The following is a 19,777-nucleotide window of genomic DNA, read 5'->3' as shown; positions in this document are numbered from 1 at the left end:
CTCTGGGATGGAATGATGGGCGGCGAAAGCTCATCCCCACATCTACCCAGTCTATTGATTCACCATGGGTCAAAACCCTTCACAGACCTAACCAACGCACCATTAAAATTGCCCAGATTTACCATCTAACGGTGTACGACAGTTATTGGAGATTCATCCTTGGGTACTACCATACCACATGGCAATTGCCATACATAGCGCCATGGTAACTGAGGTTCCAAACCCAATTCTCCATTTCAAAGTAATATTGCACTGCTGAAAAGTGGCTTTACACTGCCGACACTGAATCGCATATCAAAGAGTCTTGTTTGAATGAAAACTAGGCCACTATTCTGCAACTGCCTAATTACTTCCATGAAACATCCATAGAATCCTATTGCACAAAGGGATTTCTGAACCTTGTACTGGCTACACCAAGGGGTGCCCTTTTTCCAGAATCTCAATCCTGGGTGAAAACCTACTATGCAAATGCCCCCAGACAGATACTACGTACACAAATCCAATTACTTATGGACTTTTTGAGGCAAAGTGCAATAATGGGCTGCCCGGCTAGGCCATTATATAAACCATTGTATCAAGCAAGGCTCCCATCGGCAAGTATAACTCGATAGACCAGTGAGCCATGTGGTATGACCAGCAAAATTAAGCAGGCACGGCTACACCAATGTGGCGACATGCCCTTTTGCAAATCCTGCCACACCCACAGCACTGCTGGGCTCCGAATCCTGAACTGGTATGGCGGGTTTAACAGTGCAGGAAGGACATTTTTCACAATGTTGACCAGCTCTGATCGGATATTAGTTGTATTTTACATAGGGCCCGAGCTGGCCTTGTTGAGTCTTCCAGCATGTGGGGGCGTGGGGATGCACAGAACGCACTCACTCCCTGAATTGCTTTGGAAGGTAGTTTTTACCCTTATGCCATTATGCTTTGTAAGTCATGATCAGTAGCTGAAGCGCATTCTAAATTCATCCGAGAGCCAGCGCAATGACACTGTAATGATATCAGTGGCGTCTGGTGGGGAGTCAGATATGTGTTATTTTGTAATTTTATCTAACCATATGAATGCGTTCTTAAAAAATACCAAGGCTAGAATTGTAACTGATTCAGCAGATCAGCAGATGGATCTTTCTGTAGTGAGTGGAGCCTAGCCAACATCAGACTCCCGAGAGCTGTGCTCAGCCCAGGCTTTGGAGTGCGAGTTACAGGCCACAGAAACACTAGCCTGTCCATCACAGGAACACATATAAGACCCAGTGCTCTCCCTCAATATAGCCAGGGACAACACTTTTCAGAAAATGTACCGTAGATATAGAAAACTTCCAAAATAACCACCAAAACACCTACCCCGTCAGAACACGCCCATTCTTGCAGCAACCCCCCTAATAAATGCAGCCTCAGAAGCAATTCAGAAATATTTCTCCCCGGAAACAGACCATTGGCATTTCCTATGCTAGCAAAGACCTACTATATCAATGATTTACTCCGTGCACAGGGCACAGGCGCGTATGAATCTAAGAGTGCTCATTGTCCCTGGTGTTGCTTTCCACATCATAACACACAAGACTCTTTCTCTAATGTTATATAACCTAAGGGAAAACATGCAGAGTGAATAAATCACTGTGTAATGTCTTCAAAAACTAGCAACAGTTTAAAATCACGTTTATTAATATATCTATATCTTTAAAACAGCCAATATCAACAATGAATCATGACAAAGTGCAAACAGTGCAATAAAGTGCTATGGGGTTAGTATTCAGGTGCAAATCATGCGATGCACTACGTTGCAAAGCTGACATTCCAAATGTCTAACTCCGATTGGAGTGAACATGTCATCACTCCACGGAGAGATGACTTGAACTGGCACGGTCCCTGTATCATACAGGTCATTTAATCCTTGTCTTTGCTACAGTGGTGTGTGAATTCCCGAGACCCTATGGAGATCAGATTATTTTAGCCGTATCTGTATAGCATTTAGTTTTAAGGCTGCTACGACACTGCCACCAGATATGAAAGACTTAAGAGCATGCCAGTGTGTTTGTACCATGGGGCTACATGTTTAAAATAACCTGTTTTCTGCTTCTACATGGTTTTGGGCTTAGCAGTCATTTGTATTAAAACCATCCCCATCATACACATCATCATCAGCAGCTATATTCGGGATAGAAACATAAAAGCAATAGTACAACCCAATCAATTACACATTCTAAAAATCAGTGACACTACTATAAACAATGCACGCAAGCAATGCGTAAACACTAGATTCCAGGAGACGATTTTGCACTAAAATACAATGGGCCTCATTACGACCCTAGCGCTAATGGGGTAACGCCGCTGGAAAAGGCTGCAGCGCCGTTAACCCGTTAGCGCCTTACTACGAGGTCCCTTTGTGGGACCCGACCTGAACGGCTGGTCTAGACCAGCCGTTAAAGTAGGGACCCGCAAAGGGACCTTGGTGCTAAGTACGGTACCGCAACTTGCGCTACCGTACTTAGCGCCTTCCCCAGTCCCATTGAGCCCTATGGGGCAAAAATGGGAATGTGGAAGGGCCAATGTTCAATGAGGAATTACCGCCCGGCCATCCTTGGAATGGGGTGGAAATTACCCATTGAACATTGGCGGACTCGTTACGACACCGGCACCAACCATGGTGCTAATAGCGCCATGGTTTAGCGCCAGTATCGTAATCAGGGCCAATGTATGAATTCATACAACCACGTTAAAATATATACCACCTAATACACCGTCGCCAGATCTGATTCAGAACATTTCCAGGACTCAAACTGGTATCAATTGCTGGGAAGAGAAATGTTTAGTCAGTCTGGATCTCCTGGTCCAGGCCCGGTGTATAATAAAAATATAGTTTCTTTTACTGATAGCTTTGAGGAAACGAAGGTCAGGGGTGCACAGCAACACCTGTGTAATATGATTTAACTTTACAAGTTAATGTTAATGTTAAATGTATTTGTACCGTGCACCGTCACCAACGGAATTGGTCCCCAGGTGCTCTGGCGGATATGTAAACAAGAAGGCAGGGTGGGTTAGTAGGGTGAAGAGGGAGTTGGAAAGTGAGAGTAGTGGTGTGCTGTGGGCAGCATCAGTTCGGTTTTCCCTGTGCGCTGGGCTTTGGTGTGAATATCGGACCGATGCAAGACCTTGTGTGCTCTTGGTGCAGTGTATGTGTTGTTTGTTTGCTGTTGCAGCGTGGTGAAGTGCGTGCGGCTTGCTGAGCGAGAAGATGGTTTTGTGTATTTTCGTGTGAGTTTAGGTATGCAGAGATTTGACCATAGGGTTAAGGGGTTATAGATCTCTTAGTCAAGTGATATATCTCAAGTGACAGTAGGAATTTGAAGACAAACAGATATACACTATTTTTCACCATGATATATCCACATGCCTCTACTCTATGAAGCCTTATTCCCGAAAGGTGGCAACCTTGCCTAACAGTTGCTGGTGTGTCAGTAGACGGTGCACATAAGAAAATATATCTATTGTCAGTGTTTCAGGTACACCACCTCAAGACATGGAAGCCCACCTAGATAGGAACCACTTACACCGAATTCATCCACCCATGATCATCTGATGGTACATCCATCAATGTACCAGACAGGGCACAAGGTTGCCAATCATTTACCTACCAAGTCTCAGGGTTTGGAACAAGCTTGTTTGAGTCATCAAAGCTAGAAGGAACATGGCGAAAGGCCAGGGTTCTGTCATTTTGCCACCTGCTGGGAGAATGCCATAGGAGATGAAGCAATGCCAGGGAGGAAATAGCTGTGCTAACCTGAAAGGAGAGCGTCGCAGTGATACCCCGTATGTGGGAAAACCTACAGGGGTGCGCAGCACCTGTGAAGTAGGTGGAAATGTTGTCAAAGCTGCAGATGAAAAGATCTAGGCTCGTTGGTTCTGAGGTTGGTGTCAGAGATCGAAAGTGTTAGGTGGACAGATAGCAAAGAGGGGAGCATGAACAGCGGAACAAAGTGCCGTATGAAAGTATTGCTTGAGTGACCAACCCTGAAAAGAGGGCATGCATGGCCAGCGGGTAGAGATGGGAATGAGTAGTCACAGGGGGTGCTGCGAGATAACCCCCACCCACAAATGCAAAACATGGACGCAGATGGTGGAAGGCCGAAGGGAAGCAGCTAGCATTTTGGGGCATGGGAGTCACAAACGAAAGGGAAGTGTCATTCCAGCACCACCAACAATAGACCAGCAGTAGAGATTGGTGAAATAAAACAGGCAGCCTAGGGAACTAAATCCAAATGAGCTCCCATGTTTCCCATATAATAAAAAACAAATATCTTCTCTGTACAGAGTTCCCAACGACTTGGTTCCTAGAACAATTTCTATGCTGCACCCCCTCTCTCTCAATGCTAGATTGTTTCAGCTGGGATGACAAATACACACCTACACCTGTTTTGCATTTTGATTGTTGTTTGTCATAATGTAATGCTGGAATGCTGGCTCGCGTAGCTACACATTCATCATTCCACATTCTTGGTGGTTGGAATGGGGCTGAGTGGCGGTGCGTCTACAGGGTCTGTATTTCCAATAAAAGACTTACCTTTACCTCGCCTTGCCTCCACCATTACTTCACTGGCGACGAGGGTTGTGGCGGCAAGGTGCACAACCCAGTACACCCATGCGTGTGAAGCGTGCTTACACCAAGACTGCTTGGTCACCGTTGCTGTTCCTCTGCATCCTGGGTGATGGCAGCGGCAAGAAGAGGAAGCACTGCAGCCCACACTAGAGCACCCATGGGCGGCGGCCACCCAAAATGTAGGCCATATCAAGCCCTGACCGTTGGAGCTTGGAGACTTTGGTGCAGATGAGATTATGCTATTGGAAAGGACCTAGCGACGTTGACGCACCCCATGGCCATCTTTGGTTGCCTAGGAACCCCAAGGACAGCATTGCTATGACATTTGCACACCAGCAAACAGCAAGGTGAAGCTGGCGGTGCAGCTGAGACACACAGTAGGAGGAAATAAAGAATAAGGTTACCAGCATTCATAGGCAACCAGCACAGGAGTTTTCCAGCTCCTGGCAAACAGCAAGAAACAGAGACCGGAGGTGGCAAGTGAGGGTACTGTGCTAAGGCAATCCACAGTAAGGTATTTTGGCACTCCAGGTGGATATGGCACCATGTCATTCTTATATCCAGTTATCTGTACTGCAAGAGGGCACAAGAGGTGAAGGGGTATAAGGGACAGCTATTCAGGAAGTCATTCAGTGCACTTTTGTGTAAGTTGCACACGCACTGTGACCCGAGCAACCACACTCAATCATGCAGCACAGCAACACCAGACCTCCCCCAGCATTATTAATGTCCCTGGGCGAACCCCCAGTCTTGTAGGATCTAGGGGTGTACGCATTCATAGTGTATATGAGAACAGCTTGAGGAGCGAGGTACAGTCATGATGAAAAGGAGGCATTATTGAATTGTCTTGGGACTGAAGGACTCAGAGTGTTCAGGCATCTTCCGGGTGAAGAAGTGTACATCCCAGGTGGCGTAGAAGGGGCGAGAGTAGTATGTGCGTATGAAATAGTTCTCAAGAAATTAGAAGGACGATTTGGGTAGAGTCCCAATGTGGTACTTGAACAATACCATTTTTTCTTTCAAGGCAAAAGGGTTGGAGAACGTATCGATGCCTACGTTATGGCTTTGCATATTCTCATATCCACGTGCAAGTTTACAGGTGTACAGGAAGAATACTTCAGAGACCAGATCATGATGAAAACGAGCAATTCTAAGGCCAGAGAAAGGTTATGGGTAGACAGAGATCCCCCTTTGGACAAGGTAATAGAAATTACGAGAGCCGTTGAGGAGTCTCGTGACAGTGTTCAGGTCGTCACTGAGAGGACAGACAGGAATAGTCAAGGGGAGTCAATCCAGGTGGTGTTGCCACCATCCAAAAGAGCAGCAGCGACACCAGAAAAAAGTCTGAGAGGTTTGAGGTGCAAACTAAAAGACTGAGTAGAATGAAGCAAAGGGGCGGGTTGAGTGAGGTGTACAAGAAGTGCGGTTGGTCGAGTCATCCCACAGGGGCAAAGGAAGCCCGGCATGGGCTGTGGACTGTAGGCGTTGTAAAACTAAAGGGCAGTATGCCAGGATGTGCAGGTTGAATGGTGAAGATGGCAGCGCTAAAGGGAGACGAAGTGTCAGGATGATTCAGGCTGACAGAGTTGCAGGGAGCACTGGGGCCCTTGACAGCAGTGTGATGAAGGAAGAGGTGATATTGCATGTTGAGTGGGGGCCAAGAGGGGGCCAATGGAACATTGACCGTGAATGGTGTGCCGTTGGAAATGTTGGTGGACACAGGTTCCCCTTATAGCATGATCTCTCCAGAAGTATACAGAACTTTGGGAAGGAGAGGTCTTCCCTCAAAGCTCAATAAATAAATGTATTGAGGTATGAATGGGATCGAATTTAATTCAAGGGACACAGCACAGAAGGAAAATTGTACGTGGCACATAAAGGTGCGAGCGTTTTGGGGTGGGATGAACAAGCAGCTCTTGACATAGAGGCACATCCTAGAAAGAATGTGCCTGTGCAGAGTGTGGAGGAACAGTCTGGTGACAACATGTCGGCACAACATTTATGTAGCAAGTACCCTGAAGTGTTTGCAGAGCACCTAGGCATGTTGCAGGGATTCTCGCACAAAATTGTCCTCAAAAGGGGGGCGGTACGCAAGGTGCAAAAGGTCAGGAATGTTCCCGTGTTGGCCAGGGAAGGGTTGAAGTTGGATGTAGAAAAAGTGTAGGAGGCGAGGATAATAGAGGAATTTGAGAGTTCTGAGTGGTTGTCCCCAGTGGCTTTGGTGCGGAAATAGGACAGAGGATTAAGGATGTGTGTGGATTTTAGGGAGCTAAAGTCCAATATTTGGGTTGATCACATCTCCTTCCAAATATCAATGCATTTCTATTGACTATGGGACATGCAGAGTGGTTTTCCACCTTTGATCCACAGTATTTTACAGTTTATGCATTTCCATTATTCTGTGGCTGTTCATGTCACTAGAAAGCACCTGTCTAGTTCTATGTAAACTTTCGTCCATGGTTTCTGTTTATTTTTGGTCCAGTTTGTTGATTTTGTTTTCTCCTTTTGTTTATTGCACATTTTGGTGGTTTGTTACGAAGGGGCGAGAAGTGTCATAATATAATGCTGGAATGCTGGCTTATGTAGCTACGCGGCCAGCATTCCACATTTTGGCGGTTGGAAGGGGGCTGAGTGGCGGTGTGGCCACGGTGTCTGTATTTCCAGTAAAAGACTTACCTTTACCTCACCTCACCTCCACCATTGCTTCATTGTTCCTGTATACCACAGCACATCTTGGAGTGTTATGTTTTGAATTTGGCAAGTGTAAGTCTTGAAAAGTGACTTGGTCCACAGATCACTCGGAGTTCCAGGTCCAAAAATGAATCATCTTTATTCAGTTACAGTGCAGAAAAGAACAGGAGTAGGTTACAAGACTCAGGTTACATAGGGGAACATCCACCGGCAACCCTCTCTCTAAGCCAACCTCTCATCCTCTGTCATTCAGAGAACACCCAGTAGAGAACATTCACACAGCATTGCATTTCCAGGCACTCATGACCTCACATACCTCCTGAGCAGAGTAGAAAGGAAGAAGGTGGCCGGTGGTTGTTCCCCAGTGTATCCTGTGTCTTGTAACCTGGTCCTGTTCTTATCTGCACTGTCATGGAACATAAGGAGACAGTGATATATGGGATCACATATTCCCAAATATCATAATGAGTTTTTCCACAACAGGCATTAATCCTCAAAGTTGGAAATCAGAAGCCACAGTTTCAGTACATATAAAAGTCAATGGAGCCCCTCCAAGGATTCTAAAGTGATATCTCCCTGAAACAGGTCATCTAATTGAAATGGGATGATGCTTTGTAATTGACTAGCAGAATGGTCAGAGATCAATTTCATTTTGACTGATACACGATATGAATTTAGAGAGGGGCTGAACCTCATCGAACAGGCTCTAAACCATTATGTACTTGCTGGAGAGCATGTGCTGGGGAACCCTATGTAGGCATTTGGATTTCATGAACTGAACACTGCTTCAGGGGACAGCTTTTGTGCATTAAATAAATACATAAAATAAAGGGTAGACCCTATTTTTCCAGTAATTAGGGGCTTGCGCCAATGGTCATCTCTTGACGTTGACCTTTTTAACATGAGCAAAACAGAGATGTAAATATATATAACACTGGTGCACTTACCATCGCCCTGTATTTCACTAACCTAAGAATTGATTCGCTGTATCAACAGCTTTAAGGAGGTGGCGAGGGAAGGGACGCTATGAGTGCTGCTGTCTGAATTGTGTGTACCTTTTGCTGCTGCGCCCCATGCACAGAGAGGTAGAGGAAAAAGTTGAGCTTTTTGGAAAGAATGATAATATTAATTTTCTGTGTTTGTGGGTAATTTGCTCCAAGTGAGAGGGTATTGATCCGATAACTCATGCTTCCTCGGGAGGATAGCTCAGGGCAACGGGTTCGCCTTGTAAACAAGAGGACACGGAGCAACACAGCTTCTATTAAGCGCGTTATAAATAACCAATAATAATAATTATAATTATATCATTCCTAAATTGGGAAAACCCAAAGAGGATGTCTCAAGGAGCTCTAGGATTCAGGGCTATGGGCATTTTTTGTGGGCTGTGCTTGTAGGTTTTCTCTTTCCCGGGCCTTGCTCTGCTATTTTAGAGAATGCTGTCTGAAGTGCTGCCTCCTTTTCTCTATATGGGCTTTTTATTTTTGTTTGCGTTCTGAAATGAAAAAAGGTGATGACTTGTACAGTTTCTGCATACAGCCCTACTCTGCTTTTGCCTTGTTTTGACCCACTGTGTTTGATCTCTCCATGGCAGAAAATGGCACCTCTACCAGAGCTGGAAATCCCTGGCCCCAAATCAAAAACCGCAAATGGCATCGCAAACCCCTATGGCAAGTATCAGCGTGCGGGAGCCGTACGGCAATGTGTTGCTGTGATTTCTGTCCACCTCACGCTAATGTCTCCCTGTCACTATTCTCTATAGCAGACAGCAAGTCTCCACCGGAACTCGAGAAGGCACTGCCGCCGGCCTATTCCACCCTTTCCTTGGTCAATAATGCAGCAGGCGAAGGGGACCCACGAGAGGAAGAACCGGTAGACCCATGGGACATGCCAGAACTGCAAAGCACAGGGCCCAGGTGGTCAGGTACTCACACATTCATTTTAAGCTGCCAGGCCCTTCTTTTGTGAGCTTTCAAATAAGACAACATGGCTCTTTATGAAGATGAAATGTTTGTCATTTATACGGTGTGAAAAAATGGCTTTTACTATTTGTAACATGGGGTATGCCAGTAACATTGCACCTTGATAAGTATAGAAAAGATGAAGAGGTGTTCTCTGAAAGCTTTTTTTTTTAATTAACATGGAGTTAGGGAGAAGTTGAGAGAAATGTCAGCAGTGCCATTTTATCATTGAAACTAGATGTATACTTCACTCTGCAGAGCGAGCACATAAAGCATCACTTCATCCAGCTGTGTGCTTAAGCGAGGCAGGGATGACTGATAGTGGCACACATCACTCCCCTTATGACAGGACGCAGCCAGGACGCTACTATCAACTTCATCATCTCCACGTAGAGAGCTGACTTAGCTGCACCAATACACAAAAGGTTATCAGAAAACCAGTACAAAAAACACACACATTCTAGATCCCCTAAAAACCCAGAAACGTTTAAAATGCTGTCTTGCCCATAATGAGTGTAAAAACAACAATTCTGAATCGGAAGCTTAGAGTAGGTAAGCATTTAAATCCTGGCACTTTCTAAAAGCAATGCCTGACAGCAACGTGTTTTCCCACATTTCGTTGTGACTGATTGGAGGTCCAAAACCACCAACAGCCAGACATTGCTATTGGTGAAACCATATCTGCTCGGGGATCTGCACTCCTAAGTGCTAGATTCCTGTGCATTTCGTGCTGTGTTGCGCGACGCCATGTGAAGGATCCACCCGTCACACAATGCCCCGGAATGCAGATGGAGAACCGGTGGCTGGAGCGGAGCACGGCATCCCTGCTTTTGCCTCCTTGGCTACCCACCCCGGACTGCTTTGAAAGGCCTGCTGCTGAATGTGGACAGGGACGAAGAGGAGATATTGAGAGCCCAGGCATGCTGCACTTCCGGTCCCTGCACACAGGCAGAGCATGTGCGTTGTGATATGATATGATAGTTTATTTATATAGCGCCTATACACAATGGAGGTCATTACGAGGTTGGAGGTAGCCATGGTGCTACTAGCACCATGGCTACCCCTTACCGCATTCCGGGTCTGGGTTCCCGAAATAGGGACTTACCGGGTCATTCCAATCTTGGAGGACCCGGTAAGTCCCCATTCCGGGAACCATTCCCCATTCCCATTCGAGCCCCCATAGGGCTCAATGGGAATGGGGATGGAGCTAATAACAGTACTGCAATTTGCGGTACCGTTATTAGCTCTGAAGTCCCTTAACGGGTCCCTTCCATAACGCCTGGTAAAACCAGACGTTAAGGAAGGGACCCGCTAAGGGACATCGGAATAGGGTGGTAAGGGATTACCGGCACCGGTGTCCTTACTGGTGCCGGTAATCCCTTATCTCCAACCTCGTAATGACCCCCAATGGGTTTCAAAGCACTTCAAGACAAGGGAGGGCACAGGGGAAAATACACTGACATTCTTACAGACCGTGAACAGTAATGATGTGAAGTTACCTATCGTACTCGGCCTGACGACATTTCAGATAGTGCGAGAGCTAAGACATAGATAAGGAAGGGAGGGGGAGAGTGGGGAGGAAATGGAAACAGACAGGCGACTACTGTACTAGGCCTGGCAACATTTCTGGTAGAGCCGGAGAAAAACAAGAGGTGAGGGAGAGGGGTGCAGAAAGGGAGGGGAGGAACAAAACAAGTGACTATCGTGTTAGGCCTGACAACATTTCTGACAGCACTAGAGGGTTGGGAGAGGAAAAAAACAAGTAAGGGGGATCAGACAGACGAAGATGCTAACATACTAGGTCCAGGGGCAATTCTGATAGATTAAGTGCGTAGAAGAAAGTAAGGGGAAGAGGGCAGGAGTTAGGAAAAGGGAGAAAGGGAGAGGAGGATAGAACAGAGAGTAAGCAGTCAAAAAGAGGGGAGAGCAAATACAATTGCAGAAGTCAGTAGTAACACAATGTTGCAAGCCTGGATACAAGATGAAGATGGCAACAGCGTGATTCAGGGCCACCATGAGAAAGGGTGATGCACCGTAAATCAATAAAGTCCACAAAAGTCAAATCTAGCAATGGCTACAAGACAGTGTAGTAAACCCAGGATTTATCAGGACAGACTCCTGCAGAAGTAGGCTCGAGGGAGGGAGAGTATGGACATGTTGTTTCAACATGTCCATTCTCCACATGCATCTCCAACATCTCTGACCATGCTGTCACTGAGAGCAAGGATGAGAAAGAGAGGCAAGGTACTGGAGAATTTAGGAACATGTAGCTCGAAAATCCTTGTTCTCCCCCGGATACACTCTTCTCCCTGAATCGTCTATCAAAGTCTGCGCGGTACATCAATGCTCCGCTCCTGTCCAATGCTGACTCCATGAAAGTGCTAGAGCACCAGAAAATAGCGACCATCAGAATTCCCCACACACACAGGCTGTCTCCCACCAGTGGATACTGGGCATACTTGAATCATCAGGCCTTCCAGCACTGATTTATCCTAATGGAATTGGGTTTTTCCATGATAACTGGCTCTGATAGAATCAGATTTCCTATGCTACCTGAGCATAATGAAATTTGGCGTTGCTGGACATTACGGAATTAGGTCTTGGACTGATGTCTGGGCATAGGAGAATCAGACTTTTTGGTACTATCTGGCATTATGGAATGAGCTTTGCAGATCTCACTGGTCATAATGGAATATTACCATGCAGTACTACATGGACGCTATGATATCCGGCCTTGCAGTGCAAATTGGACACAATGGTATCTATTCTTGGAATGTTTACTGGCCACAAAGGTATCTGGCCTTGCAACGCTATCTGCACAGAGAAAATCAGTCCTTCCTGCGCAAACTGGCATAATTTAGCGAGGCCTCGTAGGGATGAGTGGATATAATGTAAAAAAGGCTGTCAGTGTTCACTGTGCATAATTGAATATGACCTTTCTGTTCTAATTAGGCTTATTGAATATATGCCCTTGATCTTCTTATTGGACTTAGACATCAGGCCTTGCTTTGCTTGTTATGCATAAGAAAATGTGGGTTTGGTCGTTGAATTGAGCATAATCGAATCCATGTTTTTCTGTACTAACGTGGCCTAATTGAATAAGTATCTATAATTGAATGCAAACTTGCTATGGTAACTTCACATAATGAAATCAGGCCTTGTGGTGCTTATAATGCAACATGGAATCATTACTTGCTGTGGATCCTGACATTCTATGCAATTTGGGCCTATGAAATGTGGTGTTGCTATATAATGGACCCTAATGGACTCTGAACGTTTCAAGTTAATTTGATATAATTAATAAGGTATTTGTGTGCTTACTTCAGTTATTGGAACAAGCGTTGTACTTATTTTAAATGGCAGAATGTGTTCTTAATGTTATAAAGGGTCATATTGGATTTGGTCAGTATGTAGCAACTGGATCAAATGGTATAAGGCTTTGATGTGCCAACTTGTACTAATGGATTTAGGCAATGCTTTTCTAACTGGACAGAATGAAACCCACAGTTGCTGTGCCAACTGCAAATAATATAACTATGCATGCTCTACTAAGTGCTATATCGAATCAGGATTTGCTGTGCATATTGTGCATAATGGAAACAGACATGTGTGGGTTAACTGGTCATAATGGGTTGTGGCTGTGATGTGCACCATGGGCCCAATATTAACCAGATATGGAGTGCTGACTTTTCTTAATGAATGTGTTCTTGCTGTGATAACTGGGCATCATGGAATCTGACCATATTCTGCTAATTTCACAGAATACAATGTGCCTTGGGCTGCTAATTGGGCGTGATTGATTCTGGATACTCTGTGTAAACTTGGCTGTATGCAAATGGTTCTTGTGCTAGGTGATTGTTGGGTAAGATTGTCATATTTATGGCAAATCTTCATGACCTGTGTCAATCCCAGAATGTTTTGCTTGGACATGGTAATTATTTTACCTTGTCCCCATGCAAGTGTGAATCCTTTTCCCTGCTCACCTAGTCTTTTACTCTTTTTTATGGGTGACCTTTTTATGTCTCTCCATAGTGTATGCTTGGAGTTATAGTATCCTATCTCTTTGGACTGACTGTAATATACTATGGCAGCACACAACATTTTAAATGCAGTGGCTTCTTTTTTAATGATCTTATTATTTCTTGGGTGAACTAAATTTTTTATAGTGAGCCAGCACACCCCACCTTATGTGGAGTGTCAGGGGGATACAATATGTGTTCAACCGTATCATAGAGTAGCTTAAGGCCCCTCCAGAAAGTATATGAGTTGTTTTACTAGCTCTAAACTGAGTTCTAAAAAGTAATGTTGCAAGGTGTATACTTGTAACAGGGTTGGTTTATTGTGTGATTTCATAACTGAGTGTCACTGCATGACTCTCGGGGTCAACTACCCTTGAAATACTGATTGAATTTTAAAAGTATATCTAACCTGGTCTTATTCCCCAAGAATAGTATATCACTATCCTGAATGTACAACCTTGGGTCAGACTCACCTTGACTTGCTTCTTTCTCCTCTAAATAAGGTTATTCCTTGGTTTGCAGACCATAGACATTGAGTTGTTTTTTATAATTGTGTTTATATGATGTTATAGTACTTACTTACCAAAGAATTATCTTGGTCTACTTGTATTTAAAGAAACCCTTTATTTTTACAATACATCGTGTTTCAGTGTTTCTTTGGACCACATGCATGCTATTGTTTCTTTGTACCAAGCTACAGCCCTCTCCCCCTCCGGAGATAAGTATGGCTGCTCTGTCTGTGCTATGTAATGTTCTCAGGTGGTACAGCCTTATACTAAGAGTGGATTTATATATACTGCCTGAGATGTATGGTTTTATGAAGCCATTAGCTGGACTTTAGAAAACTGTCCTAACAGTGCACATAATGGGATCAGACCTTTCAGTGTTATCTGGGTATAATAGGATCAGTCCTGGCTGTGGTAAGTGGGCATAATTGAATCTGCCCTTGCATTGCAAAATGGATATATCATTCACTGGTCCTGATGTGCTCTCTTAACTTAATATAAATTGACCATGCTCTGCCAACTGGCACTATGTTTTATCGGTCATGCTCTGCATACTGAGCCAGATGCAGCCTGATCACAGGTGAAATTATGCAATCTGAGCATGGTGTACTTACAGAGCATAATATACTATGCTCATGTTGCACTAACTGGACTGAATTGGATGAAGGTAGGATGTGACAACTTGGTACAACAGATTCTGGCCATGCTGTGCTAAACGTGCACAATGGAGACTGATAATAAAGTGCTATCGGGGCATACTGTAATGTGGTCATGATATGGAGTTGAGTATATTACAAAATGACAATGATATATCAGCTGAACGTAGCTGGGTGCGTGATGCTTGGCAAATGATGGCATAGTGTGCCATATGTTGTTTCATGCTTATGGTGTAGGTGCCTAAATGATAGCAAAGGTGTAGAAACCTATTATTTTCATGGCGGTGCATGGCAATGGCTTGAACTTCTGGCTTTTTATGACAGTGTTTGGCATAGGATAGAAAAGCATGCGTTTGATTTGAGTAACAGAGAATATGGCAGCAGACCCCGCAAATGGGAGCAGCACCTGGGTATTTCATGGCAAAACCCACCAAATGGTGTGTGTTTGTTTGTTTGTTTATTATATTTGTATGGCGCTCCAAACCCAGAGGTAGAAGTGCACTTAAGAATTTGGTTACAGTGTTGAGAAGTATCTTAGTTTTGCATACTTCGTACAAGTTTATAATATATACATATATATACAGTGATCAGTAAACAAGAGCAAATGCGTACAATATACAGTTTTCAATATAAATACAGTGTCTAAGCCAGTTACCGCAAGGTCTGGTGTTAATGGCGTTATTCTTTGTTTAGAAGCCAGTTGATGACCTGCTTCCTAAAGATCTGGAAGGATTCGACAGTTTTGATGTTAAGCGTGTGTACATGGCCTTTTGATGTCAATGCAAATCAAATGCATTTACGTTCTCTATACCAAAGCCACAACTATTGGTATTGATCATTTTGTATACGTGTGCTTGATTGGTACACACCACACCTCCTGCTTCATTACTCTTAAAACACATGGACTATGAGTACTTTCACATCTGTGATTATTGGACAGCTTTGAGCATTGTCTGTCATTGTCATATATGTATTGAGTAACACTTCCTTTAATGTGTACTGTCGAGAGTCTACCCATGCATATGAGTGCACTTAGGTTATACTAGAGTTATAGTGTTATCTTTGACTCCTTGCTCTCTTTTATTCCTCACATCCTGAACCTTTGCTAGAGAGCCAATTTCCAACTTTTCCTCCTCAGGGGCATCCTCCCTTTCCTCACTTTTCCCCAGAGGCTTAATGTCTCCAGAGCTCTGGTACTCTCCATGCTGGACTTTTGCAACTGCCTCTTCCTTAATCTACCTTCTTCTTCTCTCCGCCCCCTCCAGCAAATCCAAAATAGGGATACAAGACGTATCCTTGGTGTGATGCTGGAAATGCCTTATGGAGGGACAGGGTCTCCTAGTCATTGGCCTACCACTTCTCTGTGTGTGTGTTTTCCTTATGTTTTCGGCCACTGTGGTCCATACTCGACCTCTGGCAGTGCAGCTCTTCATTTTATCTTTTGGTGAACAACACCCATGGGATACCCTTGTAGCTCTTACGTGTGTTTTTGGGCACCTGTGTGTTACCTAAAGAGCAGGGTATGAGCTGGTGGCAGCTACATGCTGACTTGGCAGTGGCTCTGAGTATCCTCCATTTTGGGATACCCAGGCCCTGCCATAGGAATCAATGGATTCCTACACAAAGGCAAGATGGCCAATGTAGCCTCTTGGCTTCTATTGCCTTTTACCTTGTTTCCCAAGGTGATGTGAAGCCCTGACTCTTTCCCTTCCTCCTGAATGGCTGTTGGGTGGAAAAACCATATATGGCTCTGGGGCAACCTCCCGTCAGACTGACCGGAGCCTTCCCAGGGGCTGTGTGTTGTGGGTACACCCTTGGGTGTCTGGTTTCTGTGTGTGAATGAGATAGCCCTGATTAGAACTGACATGAATGCAATGTAGTGTGCTGAAAATCTGGCTCCTTACCACAATCCACATTCCTTGTTATGGGTGACTGGGTGGAGTGAATGGCCTCAATGCCTTTGAGCCCTTCTGTGTGATTGGCTGAATGAGCCTGGCTCAGCCAGATTGAATGGGGAACAGATGTGTGTATCAGGAGACCTCTCACTTAACACTTTGTTCAGAAGCTGAAGTCGAATCTGGAGAAGTCTGCTGCTGCAATTTCTTCACGGTAATACAAAAGCTGTTGTGTCGCCCATGGACTGATCCAGAGAGGACCTGCAAAGGAGACCTCTCCCAGAGCTATGAAGGACCATCGTGCAACTGATGTTTGTCATCTGAAGTGCCCTGGAAAGCCAATCCTTTATGCCTGCCATATGTAGTAGGGGCCTTCGTGAGTCCTGAAGAGGAGTGACCGGACATCTCGAGTCAAAGAAGTCCATTGGTGTCTCCCAGGGTCCGGATGTGTGTTAAATGTCCGCTGGAAGCTGTTGCTGTCTACCACCCAGAAGTGGGGGTACCCTGGCATAGTGCTGATGGACACCCGTAGCTGGGAAAGTTCCATACTGCTTAAGGACATTTTAAAGGACATCCTTGCCATCATCACTGACCACTTTTCCCACAGGAGAGAGTCCAGAGTCACTTGGTGCTGAGGAAGGTCCCTCGGTGGGTTTCCCATCAACAGAAGCTAACAAAGATGTCCCTAGGGTCCAGACTTGGTGAGAGTCTGGGGACCACTACAGTGGTCTAGTCCAGGTTGAAGAAGCCATCCAGAGGTACATGTTGCAGCTGCAGCCCCGAAGAACTGAAAGACGAAAAACCGCAATATTCTGAAACCCGACACCAAAAATGACCTATGCACCCGTTGCCACCAGAAGTCATTGAAGGGTCTCAGCAGTCTTACTCTCACCCACCAAGCCTTTAAGGAGCCCACAGCAAGTTTCATCCTCACAGGACGTCTACAGTCAGAGAAAAAGTTGACCAAAGGAGAGCACCGCGAAGAGTAAAACTGCTGCACTTCAGAAAGAGTGCGTCCTTCTTCCAAGGGGGTCCATCTTCGGAGGGAATCGAGGAGTGAAACCAAGAAACTCTGCCACTTTGCCTGCGACGGCACCAAAGGTACTGTGAGGATCTTCTAGTGTCAGGAGTCACTCAGGGGTCCCAGATTCATCTTGGATCCTGTTCTTCTGTGGCCTCTCAGGTACTTTGGGATGGCAGAACCTTTTAAAGAAAGCAGAAGGTTATTGAATATTATTGGACTGGGCTGTAAAAGACAAGATACGTTACTCAATAACATTTCCTTTACAGGTTGCTTAGGTAGGGGGATCTTAACACAGAACTGTATATCTAGTCTAAAGAGAGTCTATATATTTGCCATTCTTTGAATAAGTATTCCAAGTACAAAGTGTTATTATATATATATATATATATATATATATATATATATATATATATATATACTGGTAGGGGCAAAAACCTTATTTTATATAAAGAAGCTGTGTTATCACCTAACATAGTGTGTGGACACTCTTTTGTGTGGGCTTTGGGCAAACGCTGTACTTAAGAACCAGCCTGCATCCCCTCCGGAAAGCTTAAGCCCGGTTGAACGTCCATTACTACCAAATTGAGAGCCCTGTCTGGGGTGTTCTGTGCCCTCACCCAGCCATGTAGAGGGCAGAAGTACACATACCCCGTCCAGTCTTTACACTTAGCCTGTGGCACAATGACCATATCTCTCCAGCCCTCAAATCTCTCCACTGGCTACCAGTTGCTGCAAGAATCGAATTTAAATCCCTCTGCATCATCCATCAGGCTGTCTGGGGCCAGGCACCACGATATCTGCAACTTACTGTCACCAAATACTTTACTTACAAATACCTCCGATCCTCTGGCTCCAACTCTCTGCCTGTCAAGCGCTTCTCTAAGCAGAAAGCGGCAGCCGTTCGCTTTCCTCGGCTGGATCCCTTCTCTGGAAAAGCCTCCCCCTTTCTGTCTTTAGCCGGATCTCCTCAAATTCCACAAGCACCTCAAGACTTTCCTCTTCTCCTCCTCCTTCCCGCTCTCACTCCCTTGCTAAACCACAAAGTCGATGTGATTGGTGGCCTGAGCCCTTATGTGTCCTGGCCTTCTGTCCAATCAACCGCAGCATCCTCTGTTCCTCTGCACTTGCCTTAGGACACCACTGGCCTATGATGTCTCACAGGCCTGCATTTATTGTATTGGCTGGTGACCCTGCTTCCACCAAGTGGTCACTGACTGGCACTTACCTGTTGCCTTTGCAACCAGTTCTCTGGCACTTAACTGTTGTCCTGCAACTGGTTCTCTGGCACTTTACCCCTCTGTGGAACCTCTAGCACTTAGCCCCTTCCCCTGTCCCTTCTCTCCGCCTGCACTTGCACACTCCGAATGTTCACAAAGCCTAGTTGGGCCGCTTCTGTATTCTGCTAGTCACTGTTATCTTATTCCATTGTCTTGCTGTTCCCATGTTCCCTTCCCTTTGCCCTGTTGTCCTTTGAAACACAATTTCTTGATGTATAAGCGCCCTACAAATGCCCAGTAAAATAAATAAATAGTGTATTAGAGATAGTGATTTATTCGGATAGCTGCAGAAACTGATTACAAATTTGTTAAATACTACACACCAGTATTAATTGTTCAGATCCATACACACATACGTGTACTTTATTGTACAGGTTGGACTTACAGTCATTGCAAATCAAATCTCAATCATCATACATGTACACAAACGATATAATGTGCCCCAGCCGACACGTGTTTCGACCTATACGGTCCTTATCAAGGCTTTGACATGGGCAAGTAACTACATAACATGAGTATTTGGTGATAATATATGACATAGGTTCTGTATCCTTAATGATCATCTAAACGACTCTTGAATGCGGCAATTTGCGCCAGTTGACTTGTCTTCAAAGATCCTAATTTAATGCCCCCTACTTGGCGAACTGACATGTATAATTGTGATAATGCTGTTGTGCTGAATTAATTGCGGTCCTTACAACAATATTTTCTGGTTGGATGTCTACCATCTACAACTAGTTGGGCTACATTCTTAATAGCCCTTTCTCAATTGGATGTCCTGCGAGGGTTCATCCAAGCTGCCCGTGGCGGGCTGCATGTAAAATCTCCTCGCTTTTTCAGAGGCACTCGTTTTTCATTAGGACTCTGAAGCTCAGGCATGAGTTTTCCTCACGTGAAAGTTAGCAGAGCCAGAGTCATTATTCTGGGCTGAGGCCCCCATCCCCTTTTCCTCTACGCAGTTGTAGTCATGAAAGGTCACCTTGTAACCTGTATCGAGTAAACAGAAAACTCAAGGGAGAATCAGGCCAGATTTCTGACTTACGGAAAAAGTAAGGTTAAATAACAAGCCCTAGAATTATCTATGGAAATGCTTTCTGACTAATTTCCTGACCTGATTTTGCAAATATATCATATTTTGTGGCGATTGTCTG

General features: G+C 44.9%; 1 protein-coding gene across 1 annotated transcript in view; it reads left to right on the top strand.

The window, feature by feature from the left end:
- Positions 1 to 8,989: 8,989 nt before the first annotated feature.
- LOC138515327 (sodium-dependent phosphate transport protein 2B-like) overlaps positions 8,990 to 19,777 on the top strand; it is a 109,334-nt gene continuing 98,546 nt past the window's right edge. The window contains exon 1 of the mRNA XM_069630219.1: positions 8,990 to 9,212. Within this exon, the coding sequence (XP_069486320.1) occupies positions 8,990 to 9,212 (223 nt within the window). The remainder of the gene's footprint in view (positions 9,213 to 19,777) is intronic.

This window comes from Ambystoma mexicanum, chromosome 6q, assembly GCF_040938575.1.
Source record: "Ambystoma mexicanum isolate Mex_15411 chromosome 6q, UKY_AmexF1_1, whole genome shotgun sequence".
NCBI classification, from domain to species: domain Eukaryota; kingdom Metazoa; phylum Chordata; class Amphibia; order Caudata; family Ambystomatidae; genus Ambystoma; species Ambystoma mexicanum.
The sequence above is the reverse complement of the archived record's forward strand: the minus strand, read 5'-3'. Positions and strand labels throughout refer to the sequence as shown.